The 15,746-nt window shown below is 40.9% G+C and overlaps 1 protein-coding gene across 4 annotated transcripts; it reads right to left on the bottom strand.

Moving 5' to 3' along the window:
• Nucleotides 1-680: 680 nt before the first annotated feature.
• LOC131878726 (serine/threonine-protein kinase DCLK1-like) lies at nt 681-11,152 on the bottom strand. 4 transcript variants are annotated; one of them, XM_059224829.1, is made up of 8 exons: nt 7,143-7,749; nt 6,860-7,056; nt 6,502-6,676; nt 4,877-5,119; nt 4,478-4,810; nt 4,000-4,408; nt 2,066-2,635; nt 681-1,677 (listed from the first exon to the last, which is right to left on the bottom strand). In XM_059224829.1, exons 3-8 carry the CDS (start codon nt 6,656-6,658, stop codon nt 1,188-1,190), a joined length of 2,202 nt encoding a protein of 733 aa, XP_059080812.1. In that variant the 5' UTR covers nt 6,659-6,676; nt 6,860-7,056; nt 7,143-7,749; the 3' UTR covers nt 681-1,187. The 4 variants fall into 4 exon arrangements, with proteins under 4 accessions (XP_059080812.1, XP_059080814.1, XP_059080813.1 ...); XM_059224831.1 differs by lacking the exons at nt 6,860-7,056; nt 7,143-7,749 and adding an exon at nt 11,132-11,152; XM_059224830.1 differs by lacking the exons at nt 6,860-7,056; nt 7,143-7,749 and adding an exon at nt 10,670-10,694.
• Between the last annotated feature and the right edge of the window lie 4,594 nt (nt 11,153-15,746).

The raw sequence follows: 15,746 nt of genomic DNA, 5'->3' as shown, positions 1-15,746 counted from the left end.
TCGTGAACAAGCACAGAGCTTTGATCATCTTGTAGTACAGGGTTACAAGTAAATCACGAAGTGCAGTCGGCTTTTTCAGCCCACATTCTCTAGTAACAAAAAACATACTTGGAGGAAGTTTCCCTAGAGGCTATTTTCTCAAGACCATGGCTGCAAATTACGTGTCTGGCGAAGAAAAATGATCGAAGAGAAAAGTCATACTACGTGCACATAACGTTAATTCACTCTGGCGTTCTAGGAGAGACTCTTAAAGATTACCATTTGAAGAAGATTTAATATACCTGTAGTTATCACCTCTAACAGTATATTTGCTCAAATTTCCCCATTAAGGAAGGTGAAGACGGATGTTTCTGAGAAGGCCTACATGTGGCTTACCCTGTATGCGCTTGGTTTGAAGCTCTATTCAAACAAGCCATTTTATGACTGCTGTAAACTTAGACTTCAAGGCATGAAGAGTGAAAGTGTCCTAATGTGTTTCCTCATCCTCATCCCATTCAAGCGGGGATTTTATATTATGCTGGTCTTTCCCTTTGTCATCCTCCATAGATTACCGTGAACTCGACCGAAGTGAACCGGGAGAACGGAGGATATACTAACGATGGCGAGGATGATGATGATGATGATGATTGGCAATCGCCTTTGACATTAGACATGGGTCAAAGATCAGACATGAAACGCTGTTCTCTAGCATAAATCATAGTGTATTTCGAAAATTTAACGATCACTTTTGCTAAAACGAAAAAAGTGACGATTCCTCTATTGAAGTCTTCGTAGCGATGTAAGTGGAGCGGGAATAATAATTGGTATATAAAGTGTGTTGCTTAAATTTGTGTGGGCGTGTGTGGGTTCACTTGACCCAACATAATCACTCTCCTTTTCTCTCTCTATGAATTCACAGAAGAAAAGAGGTACAAGAATGTAACAGAGGCGAAATCATTGTCCTGAGTAAATAATACAATCGAGGAGAAGAGAAAGAGATAATAATAATAATAATAATGATAATGAAGAGGAGAGACCAAAACGAACATGATCAAGGCTAATCTGTATCATTAGCATCTAAAGGCACCATGATGAATTTGGAGGCATCAGCATCGCGGTAATGAAAGAGAAAGAAAGCGTCATCACTCAGCATCTTCCAACACCATCATCAGTATCGTTCCGCAACAACGGCATCATCATCATTATCATCATTCCTCTTTCTGAGCCCCCTTGGTCCAGGGATGCTCCAAAATCTCAAAAGCGGAATAACGTTGAAGTGGATCCACTTGAAGCATCCACGAGATAAGTTCCTTGGCGCGATAACTGATGTCATCCCAATCCGGAGAGTTGAACTCGAACAATCCGGAGAGGATCTGGTCGAAAAGCTCCTCTTGGTTGTTGGTCCTGGATGAAAATGGGGGAAATCCAACCAGAAGGATGTACATAATCACGCCCGTGGCCCAGACATCTACTTTGACTCCATAGCCAGTTTCGGCCAGGATCTCGGGAGCCACATAAGTGGGCGTGCCACAGACGGTGAAAAGCGGCTCGGTCACCACTTGAGCAAGTCCAAAGTCACCGAGCTTGAGGGATTTCATGCCTTGTTGTGGCAAGTCCACCACCAGGAGATTCTCGGGTTTGATATCGCGATGAACGATCATCTTGTCATGCAAGTACTTTAAAGCTGAGGTCAAGTCCCTGTGAAAAGAAAAGGAGAAATTGCTTTTAACGACTACAAAGCGTTTCTATCTAGAAGACTCTAGAACACTCGGTCAAGAGCAGCATGCCTTGTTAAAAGAAAGTGATGATTTCGCAATGAAAATCTGGCATTTGCAAGAAGTATCTTCCACTGAATAAGATTAACGTTTGTCTAATGAGTCTCTTGCTTTACGTATATCACAATGTTTTGACAAAGACAACTCCTTTCTTCACTTCGTTCATCCAGGAACACATAAAAGACAGCCTATTTTTGTCAAAGTGAATTGAAACAAAAGAGTTTTTAAATTCTTAATCGGAATATTGATGGGATATTACTTTTTTCCATCCTTTCCAAAGATGACAATTGATGTTCAATTAAGATGCTTACCGAACCATCCCTCTGGAAACCTCTTCAGAATATTTCGTATCCATGGCAATGGCATCAAATAGATCGCCACCTTTGACATATTCGGTCACGAGATACTTCTCTTCCGGAGTGTCAAAGACCTCAATCAATTGAATGATATACGAGTGCGAGACAGCGTTGAGGATCTCGATTTCTGACTCGATCATGTGCTCTTTGCCCTGGCATTTGGACTTCTCGATGATCTTCAAGGCATACTCGACCTTGGTCTTCTTGCTCATGCACTTCCGTACCACAGCAAAGTTCCCATCACCGATGATATCGCCCACGAGGTACTTGGAGGCCACCTCATTGGGATACTGCTGCGCACTGGAGGCGTGCCCGAGGGTGTACTGACTACTGTCGCCATTGGATCGGGGCGAATCCCGGGATTTCGAGGACTTCCGACTCTTGCCCGCACTCCGATTCACCGGATGTCTCGAGGAGAGGAACTTCTTGCGAGAAGTCTTCGGGCTAGCATTCTGACTCGAAGCCGAGGCGAACTTCTCGTACTGGGCATCCAAATTGGGGCTCTTGATGATAGATTGAATATTCCTGCAACATGGTATCAACACTAGCTCAAGATGGGTTCATTTGGTATGGAGATCAGGTGTTTGTGGTGCTTTGAATCAAGAAGATTACAATACTTTTATACTGTACATGCAACGGATGAGTCTGTCCGGTATGGTACGATAATGATCAATCAAGATTTGAATGACCGAACTTGTGCCGAACTGATGCTTCAAAAAACTCTTAATTAGCCGTCGTCTATGTGACTTTTGTATTCAGTGAAGTCTTAATTGATAATCAATTTCTATCCACACTTTGATCAACATCATCGTCATGCACCTTGGTCAAAACTAAAGTTTACCTACATCCTGACATAGAAATTTGTTCACGTGGGGTTGTAAAATCAGAGTCCGAGGGTAATAGATTTAAAAAGATGGGCTAAAACACCATAAAGAGCCGCCTGTCTTATTAATGTCGTTGGGTATTCGGCATGGTATACTGTTCGACAACTTTTGAAGTATTTCTGCCATCAGATTTGTCATGCCATTTGCAAGTTTCGAAGGAGGCGCTGAATCAAATCTTAGGGAACGATTTTACCCTCGCCCAAAGAGTGTGTGCGTCTTCGATAGTTATGTTTCAAAATCCCTGAACAAGTTTTGAAATCTAAAGTAAAGTAAGCATTCTAATTGACGATAAAAAGAGCGTCAATCCCATTGGCTTGTGGTAAGGTATATTAACCCCTGTTTTTCTATCAACCTTGCTTCCGGCCAAAGTTATCATCATGTATGTGGGGACATTTTTCGGAGTCGATAAAAATTGAGGGAGGAAAAAACGCACGTTCAACAGTCATTACAAACAAATCTAACAAAAGTCAATGAAGCCTTAAAGAAGTAGTTTTTAACCAATTTTAACTAAGTCTTCATGAAAAACGCAGATCTATAAGGTTGCCTCTTGTGTGTATTGTCGTTTGACTTCATGCGAATGCATAAATAAGTTTACTTTTAATGGTTCTGAAATGATTTACTAAAAACTTTTACTTTGGGAGGGTTTTGAGCCAGGTTATAAAACATTTTGAGCTAGGTTGGGATTATGCAAGAAAAATCAACATTTTTTTTTACTTTTGTGATAATCGAAATCGGTGTTAACTCGTTGGCAACTGAAGTTAAGATACAACCGAGACTTTTTTGAGCTAAAAACAATGAAAATTTTCTTATATCTCATAAAACGAAGTACCGGTTTAAAAGATCATTTCATATTTTAGAAGCGGCGTGCTCTGAATTTTCATTAATTAGATTTTTGACAATTATAGTGCTTGTAATGTTTTTAGGCAAGTAAGTGTGCTAGATTTACAAAAAAGCAATAAAACCAACAATTGTTCGATATGGTTTTATATATCAATTCGTCCTCACCTAAATTCGACAATGTCCAATTCGAAATCCTCGTTTTGACACTTGTCCGATCCATACACGATGAACACCTCAGGCTCAACAAAGTCAGCCACACCAATGACAGGTTTTCCATCCAATGCAAAAACCTTCCGGACGGCTCCCGAGTCAAGTTTGACGAGAGCTGTCAGGTCACCCAAAATAGTCTCGAACGACTTGGTGTTTCTGTGATTGAGCAAGACCCGAAAGGCTCGCCGAGGTTTCATTCCCCCTCTTAGGACCGCAATTATCTTGGGCTTCATCTGGAACCTGACCTCACTGACCGTGGAGGAGCTTTCGTGATGCGCAGACTTGGTCAGACCGAAACTTTTGGAATGGCCTGACTGCTTGTAGGCATCTCTTTTCAGGGCATTATGGGTTGATTTGCCATTGCCTAGGGTGTAAAAGAAAGTGGAAATCATGCCATATGCTCATGGAACGGAACACGTGTCAACCGCCTCACCCAAGTAATAGTCCTCCCGTTTGATCCTATTCCATTGGTGATCGTCCTGTTGAGCGATCTTGAGGTAATCGATCTTCTTGAACTGGGCCAGACTGGAGCAAACGTAATTCTCTTCATGCAGCAGGCCTTCCACTTGCTGAACAGCCTTGCCATCCAAGGCAAAGATGAACCTGACTCCATTGGGTAATGTCACCTGGTTGCACATGATCCGTGTGAGGTGTTCCAGGAGTTTATCGAACGTCCGGAACTTTTCGCAACTGACGGCGATCGTGGCGCCCTTGAAGAACTTGTCATTGTTGATGAAGAATCGGACCTTTCGGGCCCGTTTCTCAGCTACAGGAGGGACATGTCGTTATTTCCATGGTCCAATTTGATCCTGCCATGTGTGGGACAACTCACCGGAAATGTGAAGAAGACTTGTACGATGGTTGGAATTGGCCAAACTGTTGGCAGGCACACTTGCATTCGTCAAATTGTTGGTGGAGGCTGCCAATTTGGCGGAGAGTTCTCTGGGCGACCGATTGGAACTTGCGAAGGTGACTGGATGCTCGTTAATGGACACTTTCTTCCTCTGTTGTGAGGAATTCGAGCCATTCATCTGATTCGTTCCCACTGTGTGCAAACTGGAGGTGGACGATCGGCCTGGAATTCGAGGGAAATGTGAGCTGATTGTCTTGGAACAACGACGCCTACACGATTTATGGGACACATTTTTGTGAATGCCGCCATTTTCTGCGCAATCCGCCATGTCCAAGATTCTTGGAGGAGATCTCATCAAGGCGAAGCCAACAAATGTGGAGCAAACTGCAATGCGATAACTTCCGCGTGCCGTGGAACCAAATTGGAAATGAGGTCATTCAAGGAGAAGAGGCATTACGCGAGCATGGAGATGTGGATTTCCATAAATGCTAGGTGGTTCCAACAATCAGGGAACAATTTGGAATCGCCAAGACATTGATTTCGACTCCAAGGCTGTCATAGTGCAGTAAACCAGTGCGTGGGTTGTGCCCAGGACTCTGTTATCAAAAACCAATCAAGGGTCTCAGTGGAATGTGTTCTTCAGTTGTCGTTCCATGCTCTCTCAAGATCTACTTGGAACACACTTGGAGAGGGGATCTTCATTATATGGCGGAGGTGGAACACGGAATCCCAACCAAAATAACGAATCATTTTCTGATGAGGTTAGGCTCTTTAAAGAGCGACAGAAAGAAACTCCCAGGCATTTTGTGGTGGTCTCGAAAAAAAGTGGAGCAACTCCAATTTCCTCCAATTACTCTTCCCAAAATACATGCCATCCACTTGCATTCTGCACAATATTGCTCCGAAAATGCGGGGAAACCAACTCACCAACTTGGCGACTTTCTATTCGTTTGAGTCAAATTTAGGCAACACAACTAGAACTTCATGAATGAGAGTATCATCTTTCTTATTGCAAAACTTTAAAAGCTATTCTCTGACTTTTCTTTCCATGTTGATGACACCACATAAAAGAACCCTCATTCTCTCCGTAAACAATGTCGCAAATAGTCCTTTATTCAAGTCTAAAGTTTGTAAGTAAAACTATTTTTTTTTTCAACCAGGACTCGAAGTAGGCCCCCCAAAAAATGTTTCCTGAAAGACCTATTATACACACTTTAGAGGAATCTTGAAATTAGGATTTGATTACCATGATTTGGCAATGGAAAAATGCATATATGGACTTCAAAAGAAACAGCTAAATGTCAATTATTTCAAAAAAATAAAAAAAATGAACGCCCATGAAAAATCGTTTCAAAAACAAAATAAACCCCTATTCCAGTTCAAACTTAAAGTCCATATTAACACAGGTCCATTTTTGAGAGGTCTTGGCCAAGTCCAATCTTTCAGAGGTCCTGGTGGCGACATGGATAAAAGTATGTTCCTCTTTTTCGATCCAAGTATGGAGGAGTGGAGAAAAGTCTGCTCGAGAGACAAGTTTTCTTCCCTCCTTATTTGGTCCTATTGGAAGGTTTCCTTGTGAACAAGTTCCCCGAGGTTAATCTTACCTGAGGCAGACCCAGGCGAAGTTGAACTGGAATGAATTCGGTCGCTTTTACTGACGGCCATTTTTCCGTTGGGTGTTGTCGTGTATCCCAATGGTTTGGTATTGTGATGATCCAGATTGCCGTTGATCACATCGGCCATCGCCTCCGGGACAGTCATCAAGAGCTTTGAATCATCCTAAAAATCAAGAGAGACACGTGTGTCATTGCTGTCTGCAAAAAAAAAGATACGTCTCCTTGGCCTAAAGTTAGCCTGAGTTCGTGACTTGGGTTTCTGATGATTCTAGTTCGATTGGTCGGATTGCTATTGCATACAGCAACTGAGTATCAATCCTTAGATCCTTTCACTATGATGATGTACCTGAAAGCCAGATGTGTGGCTCGGGAAGATTTGGTTGGCATGGAAAATGGAAAATCATGGTTTCTTGTGCTCCTATTGAATTCATTAATTACAGCTTGTTCGAGGCTTCTCCTTGCCTCCTTGGCACTCTTCTTTGTGTCCATGTGGTGGTTAGGTTAGCATCGTCACTGAATTGATTAAAGGGGGCAAAAATGGTTCTGAAATGGCAAGCGAGTGGGTGTTTCCTAAGGTGACTGGCTACTACTACTACTACTACAACAACTACTATTACTAGTACTACTACCTTCTTGCCTTGAAATGGACGTTCGTTGATGCATTTTGTAACATCCCAATCCTACGTCCCATCCCATTCATTTTGAATACGTCAACTACTTATTGGTTGGAACGCTCGTAAATGCTTGTTCAAGCGCTTGAATATTTGAATGAAAACACTCTTCAATCATGGTTTTGACAGAAAACACATTGAAACCGCGTAGGTTGCGTGATTTGAAAGGAATAATTGCTTTTCTTTGGCAACACTGCAAATGTCACTAGTCCAGATCTTTTTTTTTGAAAGAGCACTACTTGTTTATTACATGGATCAGTTTGAAGTTAGAACCCTCCTTGGTCAAAATTAGTAGAAGCTGGGTATTTGTAGTCAATTACTGTTTTATCTCTTTTATTAAACAAACATTGTCGGTGTTAAAGTCTGGATTAACAAGCCAAAACTTGTCCCTAATTCATCACATGCATGTCTTGCATTCCCAAGACAAGCGAGGTCACTACTACTACTACTAGCATGCCTGGAAACGAGTTTTCTTAAAAGATGCGTGCCAAAATAGAAAATAACATCAGATCGCACCTTATCATGGGCAGGGAGTCCATGGTGGTTTTTGGAGGTCCTTTCAGCTTGATTAAAACTCCATCAATCTTCCTTGGACGACACTTTTTCTACACAACACGTTCTTGGCAATTAGTGAAACTTTTCATGCTTGCAAGAGGGATGTGCCATCAAACAAGACAAACCCGTGATTGATGCCCTACTTCTCTCCGCAAGAAACGTTCGAATTGTAGGTTTAACCTATTGACTGAACAAGAGTTTGAGCTAAAGTGCTTGCTTGACTCATTTGAATCGAGACCGATTCCATTCATCAACCTGACGATCTCACATTCGACTCTCCGTGACCACTAATCAACAAGGGCCCAAGTACTTAGGTTTTCCCATTTTCCCATTTGCAGTCACCACCCTTTTGAGTCGAGGAATTTCTCGAGGTTATTTTGCAATCTTAGTGTGAGGGTACCTATGTGCTCAAAATGTAGGACTGAGCAAGCAAACGAGAGTAAGTAGGCCGCCACATTAATGGACTTGAATCGAACTGTCATCTGTGAGGAACGGCCCCATGATGTGGGGGAAAAACACCCAAACTCCGTGCTTATCGGCCTAGAGTACATACGAAAGCACTCTCAAGCTTGTCATTCGAAATTCCACACACCGCACGTAATCATACACAAGCATGGAAAATGTCTTTGTGTGTCGTTCCGTGTGACGAGTAGAATCTTGTTGGCACAAAAATGACAGGAAATCAGTCTACGTCGTGGATGTCACAGTTTAAAATTTCTCAATGTCCTGATCATCTCGCGTTCTGATTTAGACAAGGACGATTTGTGCCCAACGTCGAAAGAAGATGAACCGAGCAAAAATGTGGATGGAGCGAACATGAGAAAATCCGGATGAATTGGATCTTTTTTTTTCTTTTTTTTGAGGCACATTTCTGAGAGAAATTGGAGAAAGATCAGTGAGGGATGTTGTTCCCACGTCAAAACTAATTGTCGGCTCATTGACCAAATCGACGTTGTTAGCGCAAAAGAAGTTCTAAAAGGTCCTAACCGATGAGCCTTCGATGGAGAATCATTCTATTCAATTTTACATTCAAGAGGAAAAAGGCACATCAATCAAACAAATCAATCGAATCGTAATGAGGCGACGTTTCAAAGGAAAAGACATCGACGTTTTCTGCTGTAGATGTTGTCCACTGAATAAAATCCACAATTTGTGATACATTTATCGCTTTATGCGAGCTTTGCTATTTAACTTATTGAGCTTTGATGGTGAGCACACAAGGGCTACTAATTTGCTGCTCAATGGCATTGTAATTGTGAAGTCAGTCTATGGCCAATAAAACTACCACATGCATAATACCTGGGTATTAAGTTCAGGCTTGGTGACCACGAATTACCCTAAGTGGTCATCTTGAACGACAAGCTGAACTTGTTAAGATGAGATCGGCAATCGGAAAGGAATAAATTAAGTGTTAACGGTGTTAAACATTTCCTCTTGAAGTCCGTGTGCTGATTCTGACTTTCAAGTTTAGTTTCGATATTATTGCCTATTAACACGAATAAATCAATTATGGAGCAAAGCTGTTTTACTGCATTTATCCTATCCTATGTTCAATTTGTTTACACTTTCTTTGTATTTGTACTGATTTTGACTTTGAATTATATTTTCTGTAAGAAGTCATCAAAAGATGCGTTAACAAAAAATAATACACAATTGCAGAACCTCGTAATCGTTGGTATCTAAATGTAATACCTCGTATGCCAAAAAAATACACCTGTACTAACTTTGATGGTGTCTTAAACGGCAATTACCGGCTAACAATTGACTGTTGACTACCCACCCCTGCGAATTAGTGTCATATTGTTACTTTGAGATTATGTTCTCAATTCTTAGTAGACTCGTAATTAAGCATTTGTCGCAACGCTAAGAGGGGCTCGTAATCTGCAATTTTGTCTGGACTTAAGCGGCGGCAACCAACTTGTTGAAAAGTCTCTGATGCAGAAAGTACTTATTTAACCTGCTCAACAGCCGGCTGGATGACAAAGTGACAAAGGAAGTCAACGCCGATGTTCTCCTATCTGGTGGGTAAGATTGTTCAGAGCAATTGAATCACAACCCGTCTCTGATCTATCCCTTAACAGATGAACGAACCGCATTGCATACGTACTAGCAGGTACGTCGTACTTACTAGGTTGGCATTTCTAACCGATGTTTGAGAAATATGTGCGATAACGAGCCGAGTTTCACTTCGCCTCCGAACTTCTTATCCAAGGCCCGATCTAATAGCTGTACTGTATCTAAGTTGTTTATCCAAGGTAGAAAGAAGCTACTCTCCACAAGCAATCCTACATACACGATCCATCCAGCTGATGCTGGCGAAAGATGAAGATGAGCTCTCACCAAATACGATGTGGTCAATCATCCGTTGTCAGAATCCGTGGTCATTTCACTTCTTCCATAGCATATCCCGAGCAATCCGGTGGAATTAATGCTCACTGTAGGGACAAGATGTGCAAATACACACGACAAGCACCACAAGTGATAGTTGTTCTATTGTTTTACCAACCGATCAATGACACCGGTTTGCCTTGCTATCGATCTAGCAAAGCCGACTTTGTCGCCCCACAGACTGAGAAGATGCACAAGATGCGTTGTGGCGTGGACGGACACCCCGAGAATGACTCACTTCCTTGTGGGCATATCTTGACTGTTTTGACAAGGGACACATGAAATTGCACACAAATATGAGATACACACTCGGTTCACTTGTTTCACTTGTTCCGCTAAAGAGCTATATCTCTTAAGGCAGGTCCTGTTATTTGACTGAGGGACTGTACGGCTCACAGAGGCAGCAGAACCAGACTCCAAGGGAAACCTACATTAGAGACGTGCGGATGGTGACTACTACAACCACTGCCCTTTAGATGTACCAACTACCGACTACCAAGAACCATCACCAGTTCCTCAAGCCACAGGGAGATCCTACATACCCTAGGTTCAGCGACGGGCACACAGGAACACCACTCACTCGCTCCATACCAACTTCGTAGGGAGAATATCTCATGTAGTAGTAGTTGTAGTAATAGTACTAGAAACTAGTGGTAGAGCGAGTTTACGGTCGAGTCCGGATACACTCGAGCCTTTTGGTCGAGCTTTGAGAAGGTAGCCATTTTCGTCATATTTTTTTCACTTAGCAGTGACTGCATCTTGAAAAATAAATTTGTTACTTTTCAAGAGAAGATCCCATGCAATAAATTGATTTCGATTTAATATTCGACTTTGACATAATAAATCTATGTTGCATCCACATCCATCCACCTTTTTATTCAACTTCCCAAACACTGCTGATGACATAACCAGACGATTGACCTTTTAAGTGGCAGTTGAGCTAGCTAAAGCAAATGAGTCTGAACTAGTTGCGGACGTGCCCGATTCCGTAATCAAGGACTTACTTCAGCACTAGTAGTAGCAGCGTTTTAGAATTAGAAGCAGAGTGCTCCCGAACCCTCTTTCTCTCTCCGGGCTTGCCCTCCTCTCAGTGTGTTTGTTTCTAAACTATGGCCTCTCTTGAAGTCTCGTAGGGCCAAGATCTCCTTCTTGGAGGATCTGTGCTTCACCGGCGACTTGGCATTCCGTGGAGGTGTCGCCGAGGATCATCTTGTACGTGGGGACTGCTGCCATTGGGAGTAATACGTGATCTTCATACTGAGGGTGACGATCTTGGGCAGGGTGATTTTGGTATCGTACCGTCAGTTTCCACCAGGCAGAATGATTGGAATGATTGAATTGATTGGAATGAGATCCCCTGTGCTGTTCGTGGTTGTTTTTTTTTATGTTCAAAGATAGTGGTTTGTCATAGGTGTGTAAGTTTAATGAATGCAAAGAGCCATAATTGTAATGACTAATGAGGCAACGTGGCCACAGATGTTTCAATTTTGGAAGGCTTGGAACAGTGTCACTGACAAAACACTCCCTCTCCAGATGACTGATTTTTCATTTAAAGGGCTCCGCGGGCTCCACCTACAACCATAGAGCAAGTGAGGTGAAGAGTAGGCCTTGCATTGATGCCAACCAAGACCTCTAGCTACAAATTAAAAAAGAAAAAAGAGAAGGTGCATCATAGAAGCTTGCGTTACAATAATAAAAAAAAAGTTGTAGTGTGATGATTAATGATGCATTTTCACGACATCATATTTCACTCAATTTGTCAATAAAACTGCGCCTCACAAGGGAATTCTGGTCTCACGGCATTACAATTTAGACTTGGAACTTTCTCTACCCACTTTCTGTGATCTGTGAGAGATTTGGTCGCTTTGTTGGAAGAATTACTCCATCTACAATTGAGTATGACAAAATGGAAAGAATTTCAATGAACAAAAGAGCAAGTTGGGTGTTTTAATACCAATGCGTGAACTTAAGCAAAAACAACTAAAAAATAAGTACGGCAGATATAATTTGAACAAGTCAAATTTTGTTCTAGTGCAAAGCACAGAATGAAAAGCAGTGTTGCCATTTAGGTATGAGATCCACTTTTTTGTGTTATTTGCATCAAACATAACTGCTTGAAAATGGAATGTAACAACTCAGCAACTTTTATGCATGCGTAAAACTTCATTTTTTTAAAGACATTATTTGAAAATTCCAATTTTGAATCAGATTTGTGCCTTTTAACGTAGAAAAAATTGTTTAGTCAACCCAACAATGAATGCAAAGATTGTTCTTTGCCAAAATTAGTATTTTATTGCAGCATCAAATCAATTTTCCCTTGTTTTTGCTCTCCTTGTGTTTTTTTTTCTTTTGTCAGAATTCAGAAGCACACAATCCTCCATTATGAACAGAAAGAAGTATCATTGAAAACACCACAGGACAACTAAGATACAAGAAGTTTTATCTGTGAGATGTGAATTGCTTCTTTGTCAAACTAATCTGATGAAATCCGTGTCAAATAACCACATCATTACCTAATGTTCTTTATTTGATGCTTTTGTTTTAAAATATGACAATATTGAAGGATATACTTCCCTTTAGATCCATTGATTCAAAGATCACAATCTCAAAGTTGGAAGGCATAGAAATTTTCTTTGGACAGTATTTTGACATTAGTTATTGATTAGTTCAAAGGTGAAGCCCTAGAAATGTGTTCTTTTATTATACGAAAAACCTCAAATCTCCCTCTATGATCACGTTCTCTTTGATAACCACAGTTTCATGAAAAAACACTTCATGGCTTGACAATATTGTTACCATTCTTAAAATTCTTAAAAAGGCTTGACGCGCGAGTGATGAAAAATAAGGTAGATATTGAACCATAACCGTTTTGCAGCTGTAACTATTGGAAATCTCTCTTCATGCAACGTTTTGCTAATAACAATGAAATGCAAGCCACTTGTTATTCATCTCTTGAACGCCACATTTGGGCACAGATTAGCCGGCTTCATGCTTACCAATTAGGACGAGGGACCCGAGAAGAACCGGCGAAATTTTTTTTGCAAACCTTTTTGAATCTTAATTTATGAAGTAACTTTAGTAAAGTATCACATTAAGCTCGCTTTCCTCCTCTTTGCTTTCTTTCTATGCTAGAAGACAAGGGTGGCCAGGTAGGAAAAAATGAGTGTCAAAATTAAGACTTCCTCGGGCTAAAACAAGATCACTGTTGAATCTGATACAAATAATAGCCATGCTGAAAGTAGATGTTGACTTCACATTGATCAATTCAATTTTCATAACCTCAAGTGTCAATCATTTCGTTATATTTGGCAGGTTATTCTTAACCTTCCAAAAGACATGATATTTATCTAAGGCCTTATTGGCCAAAGAAATATTGTTCGATCGGTCAAAAATGATCTTTAAGATACGGTGAAGTTGTTTCTCTTCCCCTAAATTGCTGAGGTGTGTTGGAGAGTAACTTAAGCCCCTACTAGGGTTTGAAATGAAAAACCAAATGAAACTGAGAAAACGGAACGTTCCGAAAAAAAATAGTCCAACCTTTGATTTTTTGAAATATTTTTTTTTCCTTTTATTTTTACCTTGAGGTTAGTTTAACGACTGCGAATTATTCTTAAACCATTTGCATAGTTTTGAATTAGCCTGTTCTATTCAATAAGTTCTCACAATTTTGTCGTCATATAGTGATCTTCAAAACTGTTTATGGCTTCCAAATACAGAGAGAAGTATTAATAGCTCCTCCAGATGGTTTTTTTAAATGTGGTAGGCGCCAAATGCTTTCATGTGTGGGAGGTTTTAAACTTCAAATCATGCTTAGCCTGCCAACACGAACAATCTGTTGCTCAGGCTCTATCATTCTATTTCAGGAAAGACTTGTCACAACACTAAATATTGGCCCAATTTGGCAAGGTCGCGATGATGAAATACATTTTTGCAACCTCTTCCTCCACATTCGCTGGAAATGCAGCGATCGTGATATCATGGCGTGCTCAAGATTATGTTCAAGTAGAAATTAATCCTGGCCCAAGTCAGTTTTTTGTGTCAATGATGTTTTTCTTTTTTAGGCCTTGCCACACGGCATGATTTGGGTAAAGTTGATCTTGATTCCCTACGGATATGAACAAAGAATACCTATCTCGTTCTCTGAACTAGTTTTGAGCAACTAGACAGGTGAGGGAAGAATATGCTGGTCGAACAGTAAATTATGAGGAGAGTGCCGGTGTCTTACAGGGTTTGGCATGAAGTCCTCCAAAGTTCGTTTCGTTTGCACTTGCTATGAATTTGAAGGTGTCTGAGTCATGTATGTGGACCTCCGAAACGCATTCCGGTTCAGTTTAGTCACGGACTGCTAGAGATATGGATAGACTTACAACGTAAGAGATAAAATCCCTACCGTCTGAATCATTCATCTTATCCAAAATTGATATTGAATATGAGTAAAAGCTCTGGTCAAGTAAATCAAAATCTGCGTTAGGAAAATCAGGAAAGGAAGTTTTGTGGTAATAGCTAAAATCGAAGCTTCTTGGAGGTATTTAGATGGGAACATTAGTTGCTTCTGTAATATTCTAAATGGGCAAACTTGCTGTTACTCCCAAGGGCGGGGTAAGCATCAATGATGGCTGTGATAGCGTAGCGAGAATATCTTCTTATAAGGACACCCATCAAAAGATTCCAAGCCGAGCCAAAGAGCCGCCAAGTGACTCTGTAAGAAACAAATAAAAAGTTATGAAAGTGGCCTTTCTTTAATTGCAGTGACTCACATCTGTTTATTTTACGAAAATAAAGAGACTCATAGCTGGTCTGATCCGAAACAGGTCATATTGGAGGGAAACCCGTTTACAGTCCATATTGCGAGAAGTCCGTGGTTCAGTAGCCTCGCAATAAGTCTCTCAATCCATTTCGAGCTCTATCAAGGTCCAATTTGACAGAAAGAGCGTAACATTGAGGAGAGTGACCTGGGATTTCAGAAACGTCTCGATATGTACCGTATAGTGAGCAAAGGTGAGCAAAGATGGGCAAAGAAGGTCATTTGTTACAAGCTAATTTTCATTTTTAGTTAATGTCGGCCATGAACAATTTGCTTCTGTTCCCAAGTTTGTCAAAATTGGGAAGTCTCAACCTAGCAAACCAAATAATAAGTGATAAAACGGGATTGAGTATCGTTGCCTGATTGATTAATAGTTACATCTCAGGTTGATGTTGTTCAAATTGTCACCGAAAGATGTTATCTCCCAACACAGCGTTAATATTTTTGGTTCAGATAACGGCACGTATCGTTTTTGACGGATGGTCTTACTTGAAACCGACTTATCCAACTGCCCGTTTTCAACACAATTTTTTGTACGTGAAGCAATGAAGATTCAAATGAAAGAATTATGTGCTGCCTTCTAATCATCAGTGTTATTCCTTAATGAAACATATACGGTTTAGAACCGACCAAGTCCTTAGCATGGGAAAAAAAGTATTGCCAACGCAAAGTTAGTCGAGCTGAAATCTAAAAAGATATTGAGCTCCAGAAATGAGAAACGACCGAATCCATGAAGGTGGGTAGATTTGGCCAGAAGCCCCGCTTGCTAGTGCTCCTTCCACGTTCGTTTTGTGTTGTCAATGCATGTCGATGAT

The sequence above is a fragment of the Tigriopus californicus genome, chromosome 4 (genome assembly GCF_007210705.1).
Source record: "Tigriopus californicus strain San Diego chromosome 4, Tcal_SD_v2.1, whole genome shotgun sequence".
Lineage (NCBI taxonomy): Eukaryota > Metazoa > Arthropoda > Copepoda > Harpacticoida > Harpacticidae > Tigriopus > Tigriopus californicus.
The sequence above is the reverse complement of the archived record's forward strand: the minus strand, read 5'-3'. Positions and strand labels throughout refer to the sequence as shown.

What these genes read in the sequence shown, in the direction of transcription:
- LOC131878726 (XM_059224831.1), bottom strand. Translation starts at nt 6,658, where the DNA reads ATGACTGTCCCGGAGGCGATGGCCGATGTGATCAACGGCAATCTGGAT. An exon ending in TTCGCCTGGGTCTGCCTCAG is followed by an intron (nt 5,120 to 6,501) that starts GTAAGATTAACC and finishes CTCGAATTCCAG; the next exon opens with GCCGATCGTCCACCTCCAGT. An exon ending in GTTTCCAGAGGGATGGTTCG is followed by an intron (nt 1,678 to 2,065) that starts GTAAGCATCTTA and finishes TTCTTTTCACAG; the next exon opens with GGACTTGACCTCAGCTTTAA.